Source organism: Trachemys scripta, chromosome 2 (genome assembly GCF_013100865.1).
Source record: "Trachemys scripta elegans isolate TJP31775 chromosome 2, CAS_Tse_1.0, whole genome shotgun sequence".
NCBI classification, from domain to species: Eukaryota; Metazoa; Chordata; order Testudines; family Emydidae; genus Trachemys; species Trachemys scripta.
In genome coordinates this window covers 208500223-208519485 of record NC_048299.1, presented here as the reverse complement: position 1 = coordinate 208519485, position 19263 = coordinate 208500223, and the positions used below count along the sequence as shown (strand labels likewise).

General features: G+C 42.0%; 1 protein-coding gene across 1 annotated transcript in view; it reads left to right on the top strand.

The window, feature by feature from the left end:
* Nucleotides 1-18316, top strand: part of LOC117873448 (opsin-5-like) — a 42959-nt gene extending 24643 nt beyond the window's left edge. The window contains 3 exon segments of the mRNA XM_034762824.1: nucleotides 9983-10222; nucleotides 10224-10794; nucleotides 17932-18316. Of these exon segments, the coding sequence (XP_034618715.1) occupies nucleotides 9983-10222; nucleotides 10224-10601 (618 nt within the window). The 3' untranslated portion in view covers nucleotides 10602-10794; nucleotides 17932-18316.
* Nucleotides 18317-19263: the final 947 nt, after the last annotated feature.

Sequence of the window (19263 nt, the reverse complement as noted above, 5' to 3'; positions counted from 1 at the left end):
TATACTTATATATATGGGTTGGCTTTTCCTAATGCTCATGCTTGCTTGCTCTTCTTTTGTATTTCATCTAGTTCCTCATTAATTATCATTAATAGCAGTAGTGAATTTCAATGTGTAGAGTTTGTTACAAATTATCCTGTTGTATATGTGTGCAAAAGTGGTAGTGATGGGGTTGAGGGTGGAGGAAGGACTGTTACTCAGGAGGGAAGATTGGGTGGGAAAGCTATATTTGTACAGCACCATTGCTTCTCAACTGCAACAAAGGGTCTAGGGCTTTGTTTCCAGGTCTTGCTAGTTCTCCATGAGGGAAGAATGGGTTGTTTGAAAGACCTATTCTATTTTAAAGGAGAAAGACAAACATTTTATTTTATATTTTGATTCATAAAACATACCAATGAGCTTATGTTTGATCCTTTAATTTCCCTTTTTACAAATACGATGGCTAAATTGACACAGGTTGGATCCTAAAGGCCACATGCAAAAGTACATGCTCACTTGCATGCATGATTACAGCTAAACGTACACATGGGTTTCTACCTGTCTAGATATCAATTTGCATTTTGGATATGCAATTACAATGGTTGCATATACAATCTCAGTATGTGCATGCACAAATGCATACACACTTTTGCATGTGAAACTGAGGCATTTTCCATTGAAAATTTGGCTCAAAATGTCCTTCCAAAAATTATCAACAAATATTCAATAAAAATAATTTGAATATTAGATTTTGAAAAATTCAAGATCTTACCTTTTGAAACTCAGTGTAAAACATTAATATATAATAGATACTAAATTATTTCATAGCATCAATCTTTCATATATGTGTGGAACCAATTTTACATTTTATGCATAAAATATGCTTTGCAAAGACTGTGTTTTCATACTACAGACATACACAATAATCCTAAAAGTTGAAGTTGTGAATTAGTTGTATGTTTTGTGTAGTTTGCATTTATTGCTCAAAGGCAGCTAATGATGCTTATTTTCTAACAGGACTGAGGTCAGTTTATTTTTCCCTCTTTGTAATAGATTAATTTGCTGAATGTAATGCCATAGAGACTTTATCAATGATACAGACCTCTTACTGGGTTTTTCTCTTATTTAATGTTTCATTATGATCTGTACGAGAAACTGTCTCCTATTTCAGAGAATATGCATCTCTTTTATCTTGAGTACATCCTGGAGCATGAGATTTTGATTAACTTTATCTTAGCAGATGTAGCTACAGTTCTGGAGCCTTAAAATTGCTTCTATCATGCAGGGGCTTTCCTGGTCCAAACGGTGAAATCTATTGAATCATTTTGATATCTCATAAAAACAGATGCACAATCGTGCAGGACAGGTGAAATTTTACTGTTAAGACTGTGGAAATGTTGTTAGCCCTAAAATTATCCAGTCGCCCCAGCTGATTTGACAGTTTCATGTGGCAATGATTACAACAGGTTGACTTTGCTTTGTGTGCAGTAACATTTCCTTTCCTTTGGTGTAAATTCCCCAGCCAGGAATATCTTAACTGAGTGAGCAAATTAAAATGCCGAAGTGTTCACATTTAAAAAGATTTAATGCACCATTTATTTAAAGTGTCTCTAATCCAAACATATTAAATTCACTATATACTCGGAATACACTCATCATTTGAACCATTCTGGACCAGATCCTCAGATGATGTAAATAACTATAGCTCTATTGAGGTCCGTGGAACTGCACCGATTTATAATATCTGAGGATCTGGGCTTCCAGGTGCAGGTAACTTTAATTGTGCAGCTGGAAAAACAGTCTCTCCTTTTCTTTTCTCTACACCTCTGAGATATAACAGCTTAATCCTGCAGTCCATACTCCTTCCTTCAAAGCTTTCATTGCAGTCTGTTAAAGTTTTCCTTCAGTTACCTCTTCAAAACTTAATTCGTATTCACAGACACATAGACTCTAAGGCCAGAAGGGATCAATGCAAGCTGTCTATGCAAGCTGTAGAATTTTCCCCAGAAGCCGGATTAAAGCATATTCTTTAGAAAGGTATCTAAAGACTCCAAGTGATGGTGAATCATCACCTCCTCTGGTAAGCTGCTCCTGTGTTTAATTACACTCACTGCTAGGAAATTGTCTTATTTCAAGGTTGAATTTATCTAACCTCAACTTCCAGCCATTGCATCTTGTTATGCCGGTGCCTGCAAGATTGAAAAGCCTCAGACATCTTTTCCATGTGTAAGTATCTACACACAGTGATCAGGTCACCTCTCGACTTGCTCTTAGATAAGCTGAATAGACTGAGCTCTTTAAGCCTCACATTTTAAGGCTTTATTTCCAGCCCCTCCTTTGAATTCGCTCCAACATTTCCACATACTTCTTGAAGTGGGGACACCAGAACTGGACATGAGTATTCTAGGAGAGGCCTTACCAATGCTGTGTACAGAGGCAAGACCACTTCCCTACTTGATATTCCCTCTTTATTACAGCTAAGGATCACACTGGCCTCTCTTTGCTGCAGCATTGCACTGAGAGCTCATGTTCAGACAGTTCTTTATAATGACACTGGAGGGGAGGAGGTTAATGAGGGTCTGTGGATCCAACTGGCCCTGTCCAGCTACACTGGTAACAGATGTCAGATGTGGAGAGGGGAGTTATGGAGAAGGCCCAGCTCAGTTTGGGGCTGACCAGGATGGAGAACAGAGCTTTGCTTCTCCCTTGGTGAGAGAAACCTGGTTTCAGCCAAGAGTCTGAGACCACTTGCTGCCTGGACCAACCTCCTGGTGGATGGAACAACTAGGTCCATGGAGACTGATCAAAGGACTGGCTGCATGAAGACAAGCCCTGCACAAAAGAGTGGGGTTCTGCTGAAGTGTCCTTGGATTGACCCTATTTTGAGTTTTAGGATTCCTTTATTTTTGCACTTTAACACCTGGAAGGAGTGGGACTCAAGTGTGAGTTGAAGGACTAAAACGCCACTGCACCAAACACATTAGAGGCGGCAACTGACCAATGGAAACCCTGCAGCAGTCTAAGTAGTGCCCATTGGGCCAGAAGGGGGCACCATGGAGGCAGGTCCTCCCTAAATCATTTTCTGAGCCATTGCTTGCCAAGAAAATCTCCCATTCTGTAGGTATAGCCTTCATTCTTTCTTCCCAGATGTATTCCCTTGTATTTGGCTGTATTAACATGGATTTTGTTGGATTGCACAGTAACTATTAAAACCAGGCAATTCAGATCACCCTGGAACAATAACCTAACCTCCTCATTACTACCCAGCAATCTTTGTGTCCTCTGCAAACTGTACCAGCAAAGATTTTATATGATCATATATTGTTGATTAAAAACTTGGCATTGGACCAAGAACCAGTCCCGGAGAGATCTCACTAGAAACAACCCTGCTTATTGATGTCTCCCCATTAACAATTACATTTTGAGATCTGTCAGTGAACCAGTTTTTAATTCATCTTATGTATACCTAACAAGTGTTTTCAAGATGTCATTGGTACTAAGTCAAATGCCTTGAAGAAATCCCTAGATACTATATTAACATAGTTGGCTTCATTGACCAGACCCGAGATCTTGTAAAGAAAAGAAAAAAAACAGGTTTGTTTGACAAGACCTACCTTCCATGAAGCCATGTTGACAGACATTCATTATATTTTTAACCTCTAATTCTTTGGTGATTGAGAATTAACTGTTCTATTATTTTGCTTGGGATTGATGTCAGGCTAACTAGTTCCCTGCATCCTCTTTTATTCTTCCCGCTAGATTTCTGCCAATAAACTCCTGTGCAGTACTAACTACACCCACTCTGGTGCCTAATATTAAACAAACAAACAAACAAACACAAACAACAATAAAATAAGATAGTAACTAACAAGAAATACAATGCAAAAAATCTTTTATAATCTGATTCTTCCCCTTATCACTCTTTAATTGTTCTCTCCTCCATACTTACTTAACCAGTATGGTATGTGGATATTATTTATCTAAAACACCTGTACAGGAACCTCAACATGGCCTCCATTTGCATTCATATAACTTTGCTAGAGCAATAGCTTCTGTGAAGAATTTTATGCCCATGAAAATTTTTGTGCAAAAAGTGCTTGTTTTTACACACACACAAAGGAGTTTTGCATGTTGATCATTTGTAGGATGAGATAGGAAAGGGATAATGTGTAGAAAAATGCCTACGTATGTGATTTATTTATGCACAGAGATTTTTTTTTTAAATCTGCCTCCAAGCCAAGCTATATTGTTCAGACCCTGCTGTACAGTAGTAGCCAAACTCACAGGCAGGGCAAGGATGAATATATTCCAGCACTGAGAGACGACCTGTACCTGCCAAAAATTGGGGGAGGAGGGCACAAGTAAGGGCAGAGTGAGGGCAGCAGCTTCAGCAGATGTTACTGAGCATGCTCAGTCTGTGTGAGCATGCTCAATACAAGCCAAGCAGTTAAATCTGGGGTGGCACATGACCCTGCATGCCCCCACCAATGCATTGCCTCTGCCAGCACTACTTAGGAAGTCATTATCATTACTTTACATTTGTATTCTTTTGAGTCCTAACAGCATGCCACGTGAGATATATTTTACAAACTGCATCATTCACTGAGGAATAACTAGCTAAATCTGGGCAAGCACTAGGACCCCATTTGGAAAGATCCAGGTTACGCAGGAGCGGCACCAGGGTTTTTGGCGCCGTAGGCGGGGGTCCTTCTGCGCTCCCGGTCATCATCGGCAATTCTGTGGTGGTGGTGGGGGGTCCTTCCGCGCTCCCGGACTTTGGGGCACTTCGGTGGCGGGTCCCGGAGCAAGAGAAGGACTAGCCGCCGAAGACCTGGAGCGCGGAAGGCCCCCCCCCCCGCCGAATTGCCGCCAAGGGCAGCAAAATGCAGCCCCCCCAAATCCTAGCGCCCTAGGCAACTGCCTAGGTCGCCTAAATGGAAGTGCCAGCACTGACTATACCACTTAGAGACTTAACTGTTTGGTGCAGGAACTGACATTTCATCATGTCTGCAAAAAGAACAGGAATACTTGTGGCACCTTAGAGACTAACAAATTTATTAGAGCATAAGCTTTCATGGGCTACAGCTCACTTCTTCGGATGCATATGATATATCATGTCTGTGTACGGTAGCTAGCACAATGGGGCCTCAGTTCTTGCTGGGGCTTCTAGTCACTGCCTCAGTACAAATACATACAATAATTCTGCACTATATACAGTTTTACATTTTGTTTCTTTCATCTACTTATGTCTTATTTTCAACTACTTTTAAGCTTTTGCAGGCAGGGGTTGTCTTTACTATGTCTGTAGGACACCTGTGAGAGTGGGATACTGATTTGATAAGTGCTAATTTAATAAAAATTAGTGATAATTTCCCACAAATGCTTGTAGTCATTGGAAGATAACCATTGTTAATGTTGTTTGATTTTTAATCCTTGTTCTTCAGTAGTGGGCCCATAGTAAATAGAGGTTTGAACCAAAGGCCACTGGAGTCAGTAGAAGTAATCTTTCCATTGACTCCAATGGGCTTTGGATCAGGCCTTAGGTTCTGGATACTTTTTACAAACCTCAGGGAGTTATTTATTGCCTTATGGAATAATTTCATTACTTAGATAGGACATCTTATCAATCTAAAAATGTATTTATACCTTTTTTGTTAAGTTTATGAATGTTCTTCAAAGTCACCTCTTCAAACTGGCCCTCATCCAGAGTCGTATTTCTCTGTGACCCAGTCTGGATTAGTGTCCTCAGAGTTGCTGCTACGGCAGTTTCAGCAATGCTGAATTACAGCCTGAGTCTAAAGTTAGAGAAATCATTATCTTTCTCGTTTTAGTGTTTGGAACAGTTGGCCCAAAGCCTACAGTTAGATTATCAGAAGGTCACAAAGTCTGTTCCTGCTTGATTTTAATGTCCTGCCTGGGCTTTCATTGGATAGATGAGTGCACAGTTTGCCAAGGGAGATGGTATCACCTTCACCAGAAGATATTCAAGGCCAGAAATGACATCCATCTATCAAGAATGGTTTAACAATAATTAAATCAATCACATCCTGAGGGGGAGGGGGAGAGGGAGAATGGGTTAGATGACCCATCAGATCTCCCCGTATTGGTGTTAAAGTTACACCCACTTACAATTACTTCTCTGTGGTGTATATAGCTGATACATGAGTAAAAGGAATATACAAAAATATTAATAAATCACTTAGGCTGAATGATGATTTCTGGATAAAGAGAAACATAGATTTCTAAATAACTAGCATATTCTGGTCAAATGCTATTTTTCTAGTCAAGTACAAATGCTCTGTCCTTTCACTACCTAAAATGTTTCTTTGGAACCCAAATGTGAAAGTCCAGAATCTTGTATCCTATTCAAAATGTATTTGGTTGAGAAAAGGTTATACACTAAATATAATATTGGGGATCCAATAAAATTGTGAATGCTAACAAACATACCAGTCAAGTACAGCTGGCTTTAAAAGATAAGACCATACAGATGAGAGTATTCATCCCTACTGTATAGATTGATTTGAAGAGTAGTCATAATTGTTCCTACAATTCTACATTTGATCAATGTGTCTTTAGGACACAAACACCGGGAATCCAAAGGTCTAATAAATAAAAATTAAATGCATAAAGACTTGATTAACTATGGCTTAATCAAATTTAACATCTCTCATTCTTTTAGGGGCACTTCATTGTTTATATATAAGCATTATATATATATATAAACAATGAAGTGTTTTGTGTAGTAAATGATCAAGGTGCTTCCTTTACACTCTAGATTTGGTGAAATCAGCCTTTGCCACTCAAACATTTGCACAATTTGATCTTGTAAATGGTTTCCACTATGCTTTTGTAACCTTCTGAATCAGCTTTTTGGTCCTGTCTATACTGGAATGTGGTGGGGGTGAGGGTTTTTTGGGGGAGGGAGGTGTGTATCGGTGTATTTTCACCAATGGAGGTACACCAGTGCACCAGCCCCACCCTGCTGCACCTGCATGTCATGTCAGGAATGGAGAAGGCATTTAGAAGGAGGAAACTCCATTCAGTAGTGGGCAGCCCTGGAAAGAGAGCAGGTTGTTGAAGGGAGCCCTAGGGAAGCAGCTGGAAGAGCCTGGGAGCTACCAGAGATTCTGCCCTCACAGAAAGTGAAGACAGATCCTCTGTGGTAAAAAGGGGGAAGAGATTGTATCCTAATACCTGTGCTGGAGACCCAAAGAACTGTGGAGTGGACTATAACCCATCCAGCGCCCCTCTAAAGAAAGGGAGGCCAAATATCTTGGCTAGAACTGACTACAGGCTTTTTTTCTTCTTCTTCTTCACCCTTTTGTTTAATCTTTTGTTTGTGCTGGCTTATTTGTCTGTTTCACTTGGGATTCTGAAATGGGGAGAAATAATCAGAAGGCCTCAGCTGGCAGGCTGAAAGCCAGTCATTGCTAAGCTGACATCAAATGTTTCTGATGGAAGGATTGGACTTGTGTGTCTGCACTTTTTGTGTAGCATCCAATGGGGGGCACAGATCTCTGACATCCGTCTTTCACAATTTTTTTGACTTGATCAAAGAATTTTAATAATTAGTGATATATTGATTTTTCCATTACAAAACCTTTGTTCTTGACTTATTGTCAATCACTTTAAAGAGCTGGTGATGGGACACTAGATGGGAAGGATTCTGAATCACTACAGAGAATTCTTTCCCAAGTGTCTGGCTGGTGGGTCTTGCGCATGTGCTCAGGATCTAACTGAATACCATATTTGGGGTCAAGAAGGAATTTTCCCTCAGATCAGATTGGCAGTTGAGAGTTTTTCACCTTCCTCTGCAGCATGGGGCATGGGTCACCTGTGGGTTTAAACTAGTTAAACCATGGCACCCTCCTTAGGTCTGCGGCCTACTATGGCTAAGCTGAAATCTTACAGGCCTTAGCCTGTAGGCCTTGCATTATAGCCTTATGTTGCTTATATACCTAATATTCAGCAGGGACACTGTGATTTAACACAGAACTATCAATTCAATTTAAGGAAAGAATCATAGAATATCAGGGACCTCAGGAGGTCATCTATGGAAGGGACCTCAGGAGGTCATCTAATCCAACCCCCTGCTCAGAGCAGGACCAATCCCCAGACAGATTTTTGCCCCCGATCCATAAATGGCCCCCTCAAGGATTGAACTCACAACCCTGGGTTTAAATGCTCAAACCACTGAGCTACAACCTCCATAATTTATGCTCCTTTTTCAGTTTCACTGGGTTGGATTTCCATTTTTTGAAAAGCGTTGGCTGGAATAACCTATTCAGAATCTTGTATTACCCTTATCACTGTAGGAGCTGACAGCCTTCCAGTAGCGTGTTAATTGTTGTTAAACTGTGCAATTTAACTGTAGTATTTTCCTCTGCTTTTCTAAGTTCTTTATTGTTTTAAGGATGCATGCCTCTTGTGGTTCTGTTATCCTGTGCTAAGCCTCCACGCTGAGTTTTTCAGGATTTTAATTTCATCTTTGACTTAAAGGATATTGTTTTGACTAGGTCCCTCAGTTTTTGTTTTACATCCCCATTTCTAATGCTTAGTGTCTTTTGGACTAATTTTTCTCCCGAGGATGTTGTACTTAATTAGCCTGCAGTTCCTGACATTTGCAAATTTAGGGCGAGACCAATTAAAATCTTGGGAGAGAGATGCATGTTTTAAAATAGATTGTACTGCACAGCTTGTACACGTGTTGGTTTTATTCTGGGCTCAGAAGGCCTTTCTCAGTATCCCCTTACATAAACCAATGGAACTTGTGTATATAAACATGCTTTTGGCAGATGAGAGTTGTAGCCTGAGCCTGCCTGGGGGAATGGTTGAATTTTAAAGACAGATGAGCTAGTTACCAGCTCTTTGTAGTTCTGAAATACAGGCACAGAGCATAATAGGCTTTTGGAAACATGAGTGCATTCATTGCCAAAACACACCTTGACCTGACACTGCTTTAGGTGAAATGGATTTTCTTCTTCATTTCTCATTTTGAAATTGCAATTCTTGACCAATTCAGAGCTCATGCAACTCGTTCAGAAATCTGACACTTATCTGAGAGAACTCTTGTCTGTATATATCTTTTAAGTATTCAATACAGTTTATTTCTGAATGATGCTCAGAATGGTTCATAGTAGATTATGGTCTCTCTGTGTGAATGAAAGTTTACAATATATCTGGGATTTCTGACTTTTGGTGTTTGTATTCCAATTCTGGTATTTACTCTCATATTTTTGCTTTATACATATACACTTCTTTAAATGGTGGGTTTTAACCAATGTTTTTTAAAAGCAGCTATCAAAACTTCATCAATTAGCTGTGCAACAGCAGTTCATATGAATTCATTCATTTGAGTCAGCTGCTGGCTTAAATATTTTAACTGCTTTAAAAATCTTTAAATGTATTTTTTAAAAACTGTTTTTAAAAACCAGGGGCCTGACTAATCCATCAGTTGCCTGTGTGCAACTCCCATAGAACTCTTTATTCTAGATACTGGTGATGAGATGAGTCACCACAGATTAAGTTTTATAGATTTATTAGAGTTAAACTAAACTTCTTTCCTTTAACTCTATCTCTAAAGGAAGGCTGCACACAGTAAAGTCAATATAAACCAATTATTTGGGCTAGGAAATAGAAAAGTCTATTGTTGATGGTCAGAAGAGAATTTCCTCTGATTTTGCATTTTTCCTCAGGTTTTTACAAGGGCAATGTTTGCCCTTCTCTGACATGAGAAACAGATAGGATTAAGATGCTAGAGCTGTCCTCAAAAAGCTCCAGATACAATGGAGCCTGGTATGCTTCTTATCTGAAACAATTATCCAAGTACAGAATAGCTATGTACAAGGTAGACAAGATGAAAAGTGAGGAAGGCATAGAGTCACTTCAGCAGATGCATTAGTCATGGTAATGTCTTATGCCCACAGTAGTTTGGAAGTATGTTTCTCACATATGCTGTTTTAGCTAACACCACTTCTTTCCTCTTTCCTTCCATTGCAAGATGAGCATTGCTGTATGCATTGGATTTTTTACTGCCTGGAGCCCCTATGCCATCATAGCCATGTGGGCAGCTTTTGGCTCCATAGAAGGGATTCCTCCACTAGCCTTTGCTGTGCCAGCTGTCTTTGCAAAGTCCTCAACACTCTACAACCCAGTTACCTATCTTCTTCTGAAGCCCAATTTCCGAAGCACCCTTGCCAAAGATTTTGGAGTTCTCCAGCAATTATGCATCAGGACTTGTTTTTTGCCTCAAGGCCCTACAGAGTTGCAGTTACAGGTCAGTTCTGGAAATCGGCCTGAAATCATTTAAAGGGAGAAATGAGTCCAGCTGTAACTCAGTGCAGACTGTGGAAGGATGTTCTTACTTCCCTTGTGAAAAGTGCAGTGATACTTTTGAATGCTTTAAGAACTATCCAAAATGCTGCCAGGAGAGGTTAAGCACTATGGAATATACTCCTCAAGAAAGTGTGTCTTTGGAGAGTAGTCTCCAAGCAAAACGGAAGCAGGATGCCAAGAAATCTGTAAAGGTGGTTGTCCAAGGAGAAAAAAACACTCAAAATGATAACTTTGAAATCACCTTGGAAACAATACCTGCACACAGCAGATTTGCAAATCTTTAGAGTCTGGAGGGTTTCATTTAAGAAACAGTAAAGTAATGGTACCAGACTTCTGAATGTAACCTTTTCTAAACAGCCCACCCACTGCCCATTTTCTATACAGTTTTCCTGGTTCCCTCACGTGTCCTTTGATAGAATGCCTAATGGAGCATGAACTTGTTAAAAAGGATGTTTGACTCTCACAATGCAGACTTCAGTAAGTATCTTGTGCTAACTGTATTCAAACAGTACTATTGCAATTAATCTTCTTCACACTTTGAGTTTCAGAGCTCTTATTTACTTTGTTTTCAAGGAAACAGACCCCTGGGTACTCTGAGGACATTTCTGTAAGGCGTTGTTATTCTTTCTAAAAGTTGTATGTTTTATATTCTGTTCACTCAAGGCAAATAGCATAGGGTTACCATCCGTCAGTATTTCCCTGGACTTGTCCGGCTTTTGCGTCTCTAAATAGCCGTCCGGGAGGAATTGGTAACAAGGTTAAAAGGTCCGGGATTTTTCCCCTCCCATCCCTCCCTCCCTTCCATGCAGAGTGCGGCTGCTGATTGGGTGGCTGGGCCTGATTGAGCTGCTCCCATTGGCCTCCAGCAGCCAGAGCCCTCCCCTGCTCCCCCCTGCTGCCTGCAGCGTGTTTTGCCTACACGTGGATGTGGGCATGATAAGGGGAGTCCCAGGGGGCAGTCAGGGAGCAGGGGGAGGGTTGGATGGGTCCCCGGCCTCCACCTGCCACCCCCCCTCCGCGCATCCCTCCCCTATGGGTCCCCCCCACCTGCCTCTCCCTTGCCTGCTTGTACTGCCAGAGCCAGCAGCAACTGCTGTCTGCTGCCCCCGGGTCCTAGTGCCCCCCATCCACTAATGGCAAGATAGGCTGCCTTTACCCTGCCCTTCCACCCTAGCCCCGAGCCTCTCCAACACCCCAAACCCCTCATCCCCCCGCACCCTAATCCTCTGCCCCAGCCCTGAGCCTCCTGCATCATGAACCCCTCATCCCCAGCCCTGAGCCCTCATCCCCCCCACACCCTAATCCTCTGCCCCAGCCCTGAGCCCCCTCCTGCATCATGAACCCCTCATCCTCAGACCCAACCCTCATTCCCCCACACCCTAATCCTCTGACCCAGCCCTGAGCTCCCTCCTACATCATGAACCCCTCATCCTCAGCCCCACAGCCCTCAGCCTTGCACCCCCTCCTATCCCCAAACTCCCTCCCAAACCCCGTCCCCCTTCCCACACACCCCCTCCTGCCCTCAAACTCCCCCCCAAAGCCTGCACCCCCTCCCTTTGCACTGTCTCCCACCCCCAAACTCCATCCCAGAGTCTGCACCCCTCACCCTCCCGCATACCCACTCCCTGCCCCAGCCCGGAGCCTGCACCCAGCACCCAAACTCTATCCCAGAGCCTGCACCCTGCACCCCTCCTGCACCCTAATCCCCAGCCCAGGACCTGCACCCCAGACCACCTCCCCCCATCCAACCCCCCTCCCAGAGCCTTAGGCAGGTGTGGGGGGCGGATTCTGGGCACCACCAAAATTTCTACAATCCTGTCACCCATGCGAGTGGATAAGGGTCGGGGCAGTCAAGGGACAGGTAGGGTGGGGGACAGTTAGGGTGGGGGGTTCTCAGCAGGGGGCAGTCAGGGGACAAGAAGCGGGGGGGTTGGGAGTTCTGAGGGGGGCAGTCAGGGGTTGGGAAGTGGGATGGAGTGGATGGGGGCAGGGCTAGGGCGGGGCTCCCCCCCCCCCCAGTGTCCTCTTTTTTGATTGTGGAAATCTGGTAACCCTAAAATAGCATAATGCATATAAGAATTTTAAAAAGACAACCTCATGCTGTTCTAACTGTAACAGAAATTAAAAGGTAGATGCTGTATGAAATGCCTGTTTTCCAAAAAGCCCTGGAGAATAATCATGTATGCTGCTTTCAATGTCGGTACCAAAGATAATTTTGTTCCTTACCATGAAGAGACAAAGAGGCACCTTTTGCTCCAATTTACACTGGAGTAAAATCAGAGTAACTGTTGATTTTTAAACAGATATACTCCATATTTACACTGGTGTAACTGACAGGAATTTGACCCAGAAATATCAAAATAATAGTCCCAGTTTCCTAGTAAGGACCTTGGAATAACTGGGGTGAAGAGAAGGAGTAGAGAGAACTCAAAGGGTGAGACTCTGGATAATTTGGTAAGCTGGGCTCAAGCAAACAATATGAGTTTTAATACCGTCAAATGTAAATGTACTCATATAGGAACAAAGAATGCAGGCCATACTTACAGACGGAGAACTCTGTTCTGGGGAGCAGTGACTCTGAAAATATTTTGGGGGGTTATGGTGGATAATCAGCTGAAAATGAACTCCCAGTTCAAAGCTGTGATCAAAAGCATCCTTGGATGCATAAGCAGACAAATGTCGAGCTGGAGTAGAGAGGTTATTTTACTTCTGTCTTTGGCATCAGTGTGACCACTGCTGAAATACTGTGTCCAGTCTGGTACCCACAATTCAAGAAGGATGTTGATAAATTGGAGAGAGTTCAGAGAAGAGCCATGAGAATTATCAAAGGATTGGAAAACATGCCTTATAATGATAGACTCAAGGAGTCTATTTAGCTTAGCAAAGAGATGGTTAAGGAGTAACCTGATCATAGTCTATAAGTACCCAGGTGGGGAACAGAAATTTGATAATGGGCTCTTCAATCTAGCAGAAAAAGGTATAACACGATCCAATGGCTAGAAGTTGAATCTAGATAAATTTAGATAGGGGAGTAAGTTTTTAAAAATGAGGATAATTAACCCTCTTACCAAGGATTGTGGTGGAGTCTTCATAACTGTAAATCTTCAAATCAAGCTTGGATTTTTTTTTTAAAGACATTCTTTAGTTCAAACAGGAATTACTTTGGGGAAATTCTATGGTGTGTGTTATACAAGAAGTAAGACTAGATGATCATAATGGTCTCTTCTGGCCTTAGAATCTATGTAAATCAGTGCAGCTTTGCACTGATATTGATGGAGCTGCACAGTTTTACACTAGCTGAAGATCTGGTGCCTTTGGTGCCGGGGTTTTCTGTTTGGTTTACAATTTAAGTCTTGCTGGATAGAAATACGCACGTTTTTTTCTTTGTGTTTGTTCCTAGTCTCTTTTACCTCCTCCTTTCTTGTTATCCTTCCTCCTCAGTGGTGCTCCCTTTTGCAGCACATTATAGATCTCTGTCAGGGTTGTGCAGCTGCAGAGGTTATGATGTTCACTTGCTTAACCCTGTTTTGTTTTTTGTTTTTCCGGAGATAGGGGAGAGAGAGACCAAAAAAAAAAGACTTCTAAAACTTAGGGTTGCCAACATTGTATTTCAAAAGTAAGGGACTGTTTTCTTAGCATCTCATGCCCCACCTCTCATCCCAATATTATTATTATTATTATTATTATTAATAAGCATGACTCACTTATATTCGCCTGGGGTATTTCTTGCTGCTTTTTGCAGCATTCAGCAACTCCTGATCTTGTTGTACAGAGATGAAAAAATAAGGGACATCCCTTGTAATAAGGGACTGTTGGCAACCCTACTGACACCCCTACTAGTGAGTGTAGTGGGCTAGGGAGGAGGTTGGTTCATCTAGCACCACTACCACCCTTTTTTCTATACTGCCACGGCTCAGTCAACAAGAAGTGCTATATCATTTCCTATCATGGAAGCAGAGGGCACCCTGACAGTGCCAGGCTACCATCTTGGTCAGGCCACAGCCCTGTAGTTCAAGTATGCAGTCATCATTACTTAATATTTATATTGCAGTGGTGCTCAGAGACCTCTCTCAGGATTGGGGCTGAATCGTGCTAGGTTCTGTATAAACATACACAAAGCTGCAGTCTTTGTCCCAAAGAACTTGCAATCCAAGTAGTTAGTCTTATGTTCCTCAAGAGACACCACCCAAACCACCAGTGAAATAAACTGCATGTGTTTAGTTCTATAAATAATCATGTGGCACCAGCACATTTCGTTGAAGTTTCTATGGTGGCTCATAGGGAAAGTACTTGAATGCCAGTGACCTAACCATTTAAACTCTACCAGTGATTCTGAGTAATCGTCGTCATCATGTTCCCGTTATTCCTTTAGCGTTTAGGGCAATGATGAAGCTCCTCCACTCCTGTCTGTTTCCGGCAAGTCTTTCAGTGGCCCAGGTTTTTCAGGTCGGCTTCCGCAGCTCTTCGCCATGTTGTTTTCAGGTGGCCTCATTTTCGCTTGCCTTCAGGTGTCCATCTTATTGCTACTCTGATGATGAAATCAATTTCCATCCGAAGCACATGACCGATCCATCTCTAGCGCCTCCTGGCAATGATGGTGCTCAGATCCTTTTGGCTGCACTGGGTCAATAGATCTTAATTTGAGATTGTTCTGGGCCAAAAGATACAGAGGATTTTTCTGAGGCAGGTTGTATGGACTGAAGACAGTTTGGACATGTCATACTTTCTCATTCCCCAGCATTCTGCACTATAAAGTAATGTTGAAAGTACACAGCTCTGATAAATCTTGAGTTTGGTTTTGGTGTTGTATTTTGATGGTTTCCAGACCGTATTCCCCCCTGAAATTCTGAGTAAGCCGCTATTTAAATGGATATTATTGCAACAGATAGTATACAGCTTGTTTACTTGGGACCTATTGTGTGGCTTCTTGCCCTCTACTTAAACTGTCTCCCCCTTCACCCTCCATCTATTCCCATGTACATGATGCTTTTGATGCTAGTTTCCCATAGTTGCAGAATATTTAAAATTACATGAGTAGCTGTTTGTTGCAGACTATAAAACATTTAGACTGTATTAGAGAAAAAGCTCGTGTGGCTAAAACACCACGTCTCTTTAAGAGCCATATTACCCTATAAATGAGCTGTTTTGTTTTTTGAAGGATGTGCAAATTAAAACTGAAGTTTCGATTAGCATCACTGAGGTTAAAGGAAGTTCTGCCATTGACTTCAGGTGGAATAGAATGAGGCCCTAAACTAATTATGGAACCTGGCCACATGTCACCTTGCGCATACGCTAAGAAGACGACTCTATGCCCTGTGGGTGTCTACATAGCATCTGGGAGGGTACTTCTCAGCCTGGGTAGACCCAGGCTAGCCCTGCTCGAGCTGGCACACTAAAAATAGCAGTGTGGCCGTGGCAGCCTGGGTGGCAGCTTGGGCTAGGAGCCCTAATACTATCCCAATGGACTTCCCCAGGGGGTACTCAAACAGCTAGCCTGAGCTGCTCTCTGTGCTGTTGCAGCCATACTGCTGTTTTTAGTGTGCTAGCTCAAACAGTGCTAGCGCATCTCTCTGCATGTGCTGGGAAACACCCTCCCACTACTGTGTAGATATTCCCTGCGAGGAGTCCTACTGGTTTCAATGAGATTTCTTACCACATGCACACAAGTCTCTAGAGCAGGGGTGGCCAACCTGTGGCTCCAGAGCCACATGCAGCTCTTCAGAAGTTAATATGTGGCTCCTTGTATAGACACTGACTCCGGGGCTGGAGCTACAGGTGCCAACTTTCTAGTGTGCTGGGAGTGCTTGCTGCTCAACCCCTGGCTCTGTCACAGGCCTGGCCCCCACTCCAACCCTTCCCACCCTCTCCCCTGAGCCTTCCGTGCCCTCACTCCTCCTCCCCAGAGTCTCCTGCACACCACGAAACAGCTGATTAGGAGATGTGGGGAGGGAGGAGGAGGCACTGATCGGCGGGGCTGCTGGTGGGCAGGAGGCGCTGGGAGTGGAGGAGCTGATGGGGTGGGGGTTGCTGACATATTACTGTGGCTCTTTGGCAATGTACATTGGTAAATTCTGGCTCCTTCTCAGGCTCAGGTTGGCCACCGCTGCTCTAGAGGACTGGAGCCTTAGATGGTTGGCTCACTACTATGAGATGAATGACCTGTACATTGTGATTAACTGGAATACGATAAGAATGCAGGACTATATAAAACAGGAAAAAACAACTAGTAGGCTGGGATTTTCAAAGCACCCACCTTCCTTAGGCCTGTCAATATTGGTTGTAATATTTTCCCCTATTTAAAACACTCAGGAAATTCTGAAGCCTCTCACTGTATCTCCTATTTGTGCCAAGCTGTACATCACCTATCTGATGAGCTAATGTTCAGAATAACCAAATTGAACAGTGAAGATTGTTTTTGTTTGTTTGTTTGCTCAATATAAGCAAATCAGAAAAAAAACCCTCAGGCTTTCAATTGAAAACACATGTTGGGGGGCGGGAGGAATAAGAATAGTTTGCACTATACAGTGTCTATGTTCTCTGGGAAATTCATGAGTATTTATACACTGATTATTATATAATGTATAGAAATAAAGTTAATGTATCACTGTTTCTTCCCTCCAAATCTCCATTGGAGTGCCTGAACTAGTCATAGGTTCTGAGTGTGGAGTAAAACATTTGCTTAAAAATCAACATGTCACTTTCAACTTTTCTTTTCCCCACAGTTCAGATTTCAGATGATGGGTAGAACATTTTTTGTTTTACAGTGAAGGACATAAATCCACACCGTGTAGAGGTCAAAGCATAGGGGTTTATTACACACAGCGCTGGCGGAGTGTCACCTGGCTTATTAGGCTCAGAGACACTGTCAATCAATTGATTACAATGAAATATATAGATTTTCCATGGGCGGGGGAAAGTGACGGGGTAGGCAGTTCCACACCCCGGGATAGGTTTTGCAGCAAGACAAGATAGCACAATAGCCAATGGTTAAAAGGTTACACAATGTCTCCGCCCATGGTCTCAAGTTAGCAAGTTAACATTTGATTAATACTTTAATAAAATGTTATTAGTATAAAATATATATGTTGAATTCTGATTTGGGGTCCATAGGAATGGAGCAACTCCTTTGATTGTCCGACAGGTACATGTCTAGGGGATAAAGCAAAGAAACAGTGAAAGCATATGAAAATAGAGATTGTCTCCTTTATGTCTTAAGGCAGGGCATTGGTCCCTTGGAAGGGAGGTGGAAGGATGCCATATCATTATAGTGACATGTGCCAATATTTCATAAACTCAAGGTTGGATCTGTGGGAAGGCTGTTTTCCCTTCAGGAGAAACACAATAGGAACAGGGATCCTTTGTTCAATTTGAAACATTGGATGAAACATAATTATTCAGTTATTGCTTCAACATCTGGCATTTCTACTGACCAAGCAGATCTTAGTAAAGGCAATGTTATTTTGTTTACCCCAGCTTTCTCTTAGCTGATCACTATTAGTTAGGCCTCTGGTCTCCAGACCAAACTCTGGACTTCGGGTCTGAAAAAGAGCTGGCACAATCCATATATACCAGGTTGTTATATAACATGCACATGGATTTTAACCCTTCATACAGTGAACATCGAACCCTCAGCTTATTCCTTTTTGGAGTTAATGGGAGCAGGATTGTGCCTTTGAAGAGAATTATGAAGCAATGCCCAGTGTCCCCAAGCAATCAGACTGACAGTCAAATTCTGAATTATGTTTGTTGTTTGAAAAAAGTTCTTTTTACATTAAATGCTTTTTCTGGTGTAATCAGTCACAGAAAATTCTTCCCAACCTGTCTGCCTTTGGATTGATCCATCTATCATTTTTCAGAGTTAGACTATTGTTATGAGTTACTTGCAAATAAATGTATTTGCAAATCATGATGCTGCTGATTACAGGGTCTTCTTGACATTATGTATTAAGGTCTTACGAAAAACGCTGGAGTCAATTATTGGAAGAAAAAATTGTTTTTCAAGGTGAAACAATAAAAGGAGTGATATCATCATGTCGGTGGAGTGAATTCATGCTTACTGTTGCTGATGATGTGGTGCGATTTTTAAATATATTGAGTAAAATCAACTTTTAAGGACAGGTTTCAGAATAAATGTCAATAATAACAGCAGTGGTAGTAAAAGCAAGGGGATTTCTGTTGCAGGTAGTAGTCTTTCATGCCCAACACAAAGAATATAGTAAAAAATGTTATGCCTATCTACAGAAGTTGGTAGAGTAAATGATATTACCTTACCCACCTTGACTCTCTAATGTCCTGGACTCAATATGGCTACAACAACACTGTGAAATACCACACTTCTCAAAGTTTAAACATTTTGTAAGAGAATGTGATTGCTCAGGATATTTGTACTGGAATATGAAGCCTTTGGCTCTCAAGGTCACCAATTCAAATGTGATCCCAATCAGAAGTGATTGAAAGTCATTACCATCTGGTGGCTGTTTGAAAGGTTTGGTGATACACGTGGGTGATTTCAGATCCTAGCAGATGGCTAACCTCCTCACACACACAAATGCTATCACAACTGCCATGAAATGGCACTTTTGTTGTCAGGCAGATGGTCAGTAGGAATGATTGATGTTAATATTACCGGTTAGTTTAGAACTTAAAAATAAACACCTTTGATTTAAAACCAGCTGATGATTACGTACATGATTATAATTGTTATAAAGAGGACAGTGATCAGTTTTTCTCCATGTCCACTGAAAGTAGGACAAAAAAGTAAGCAACTTAGTTTGCAGCATGGGAAATGTAGGCTAGATATTAGGAAACACTTTCTTACTATAAGGATAGCTAAGCACTGGAACAGGTTATCTAGAGAGGTTGTGGAACCCCATCACTGGAGGTTTTTAACAGGTTAGACAAACACCTGTCAGGGATGGTCTAGATATACCTAGTCCTGCCTCAGTG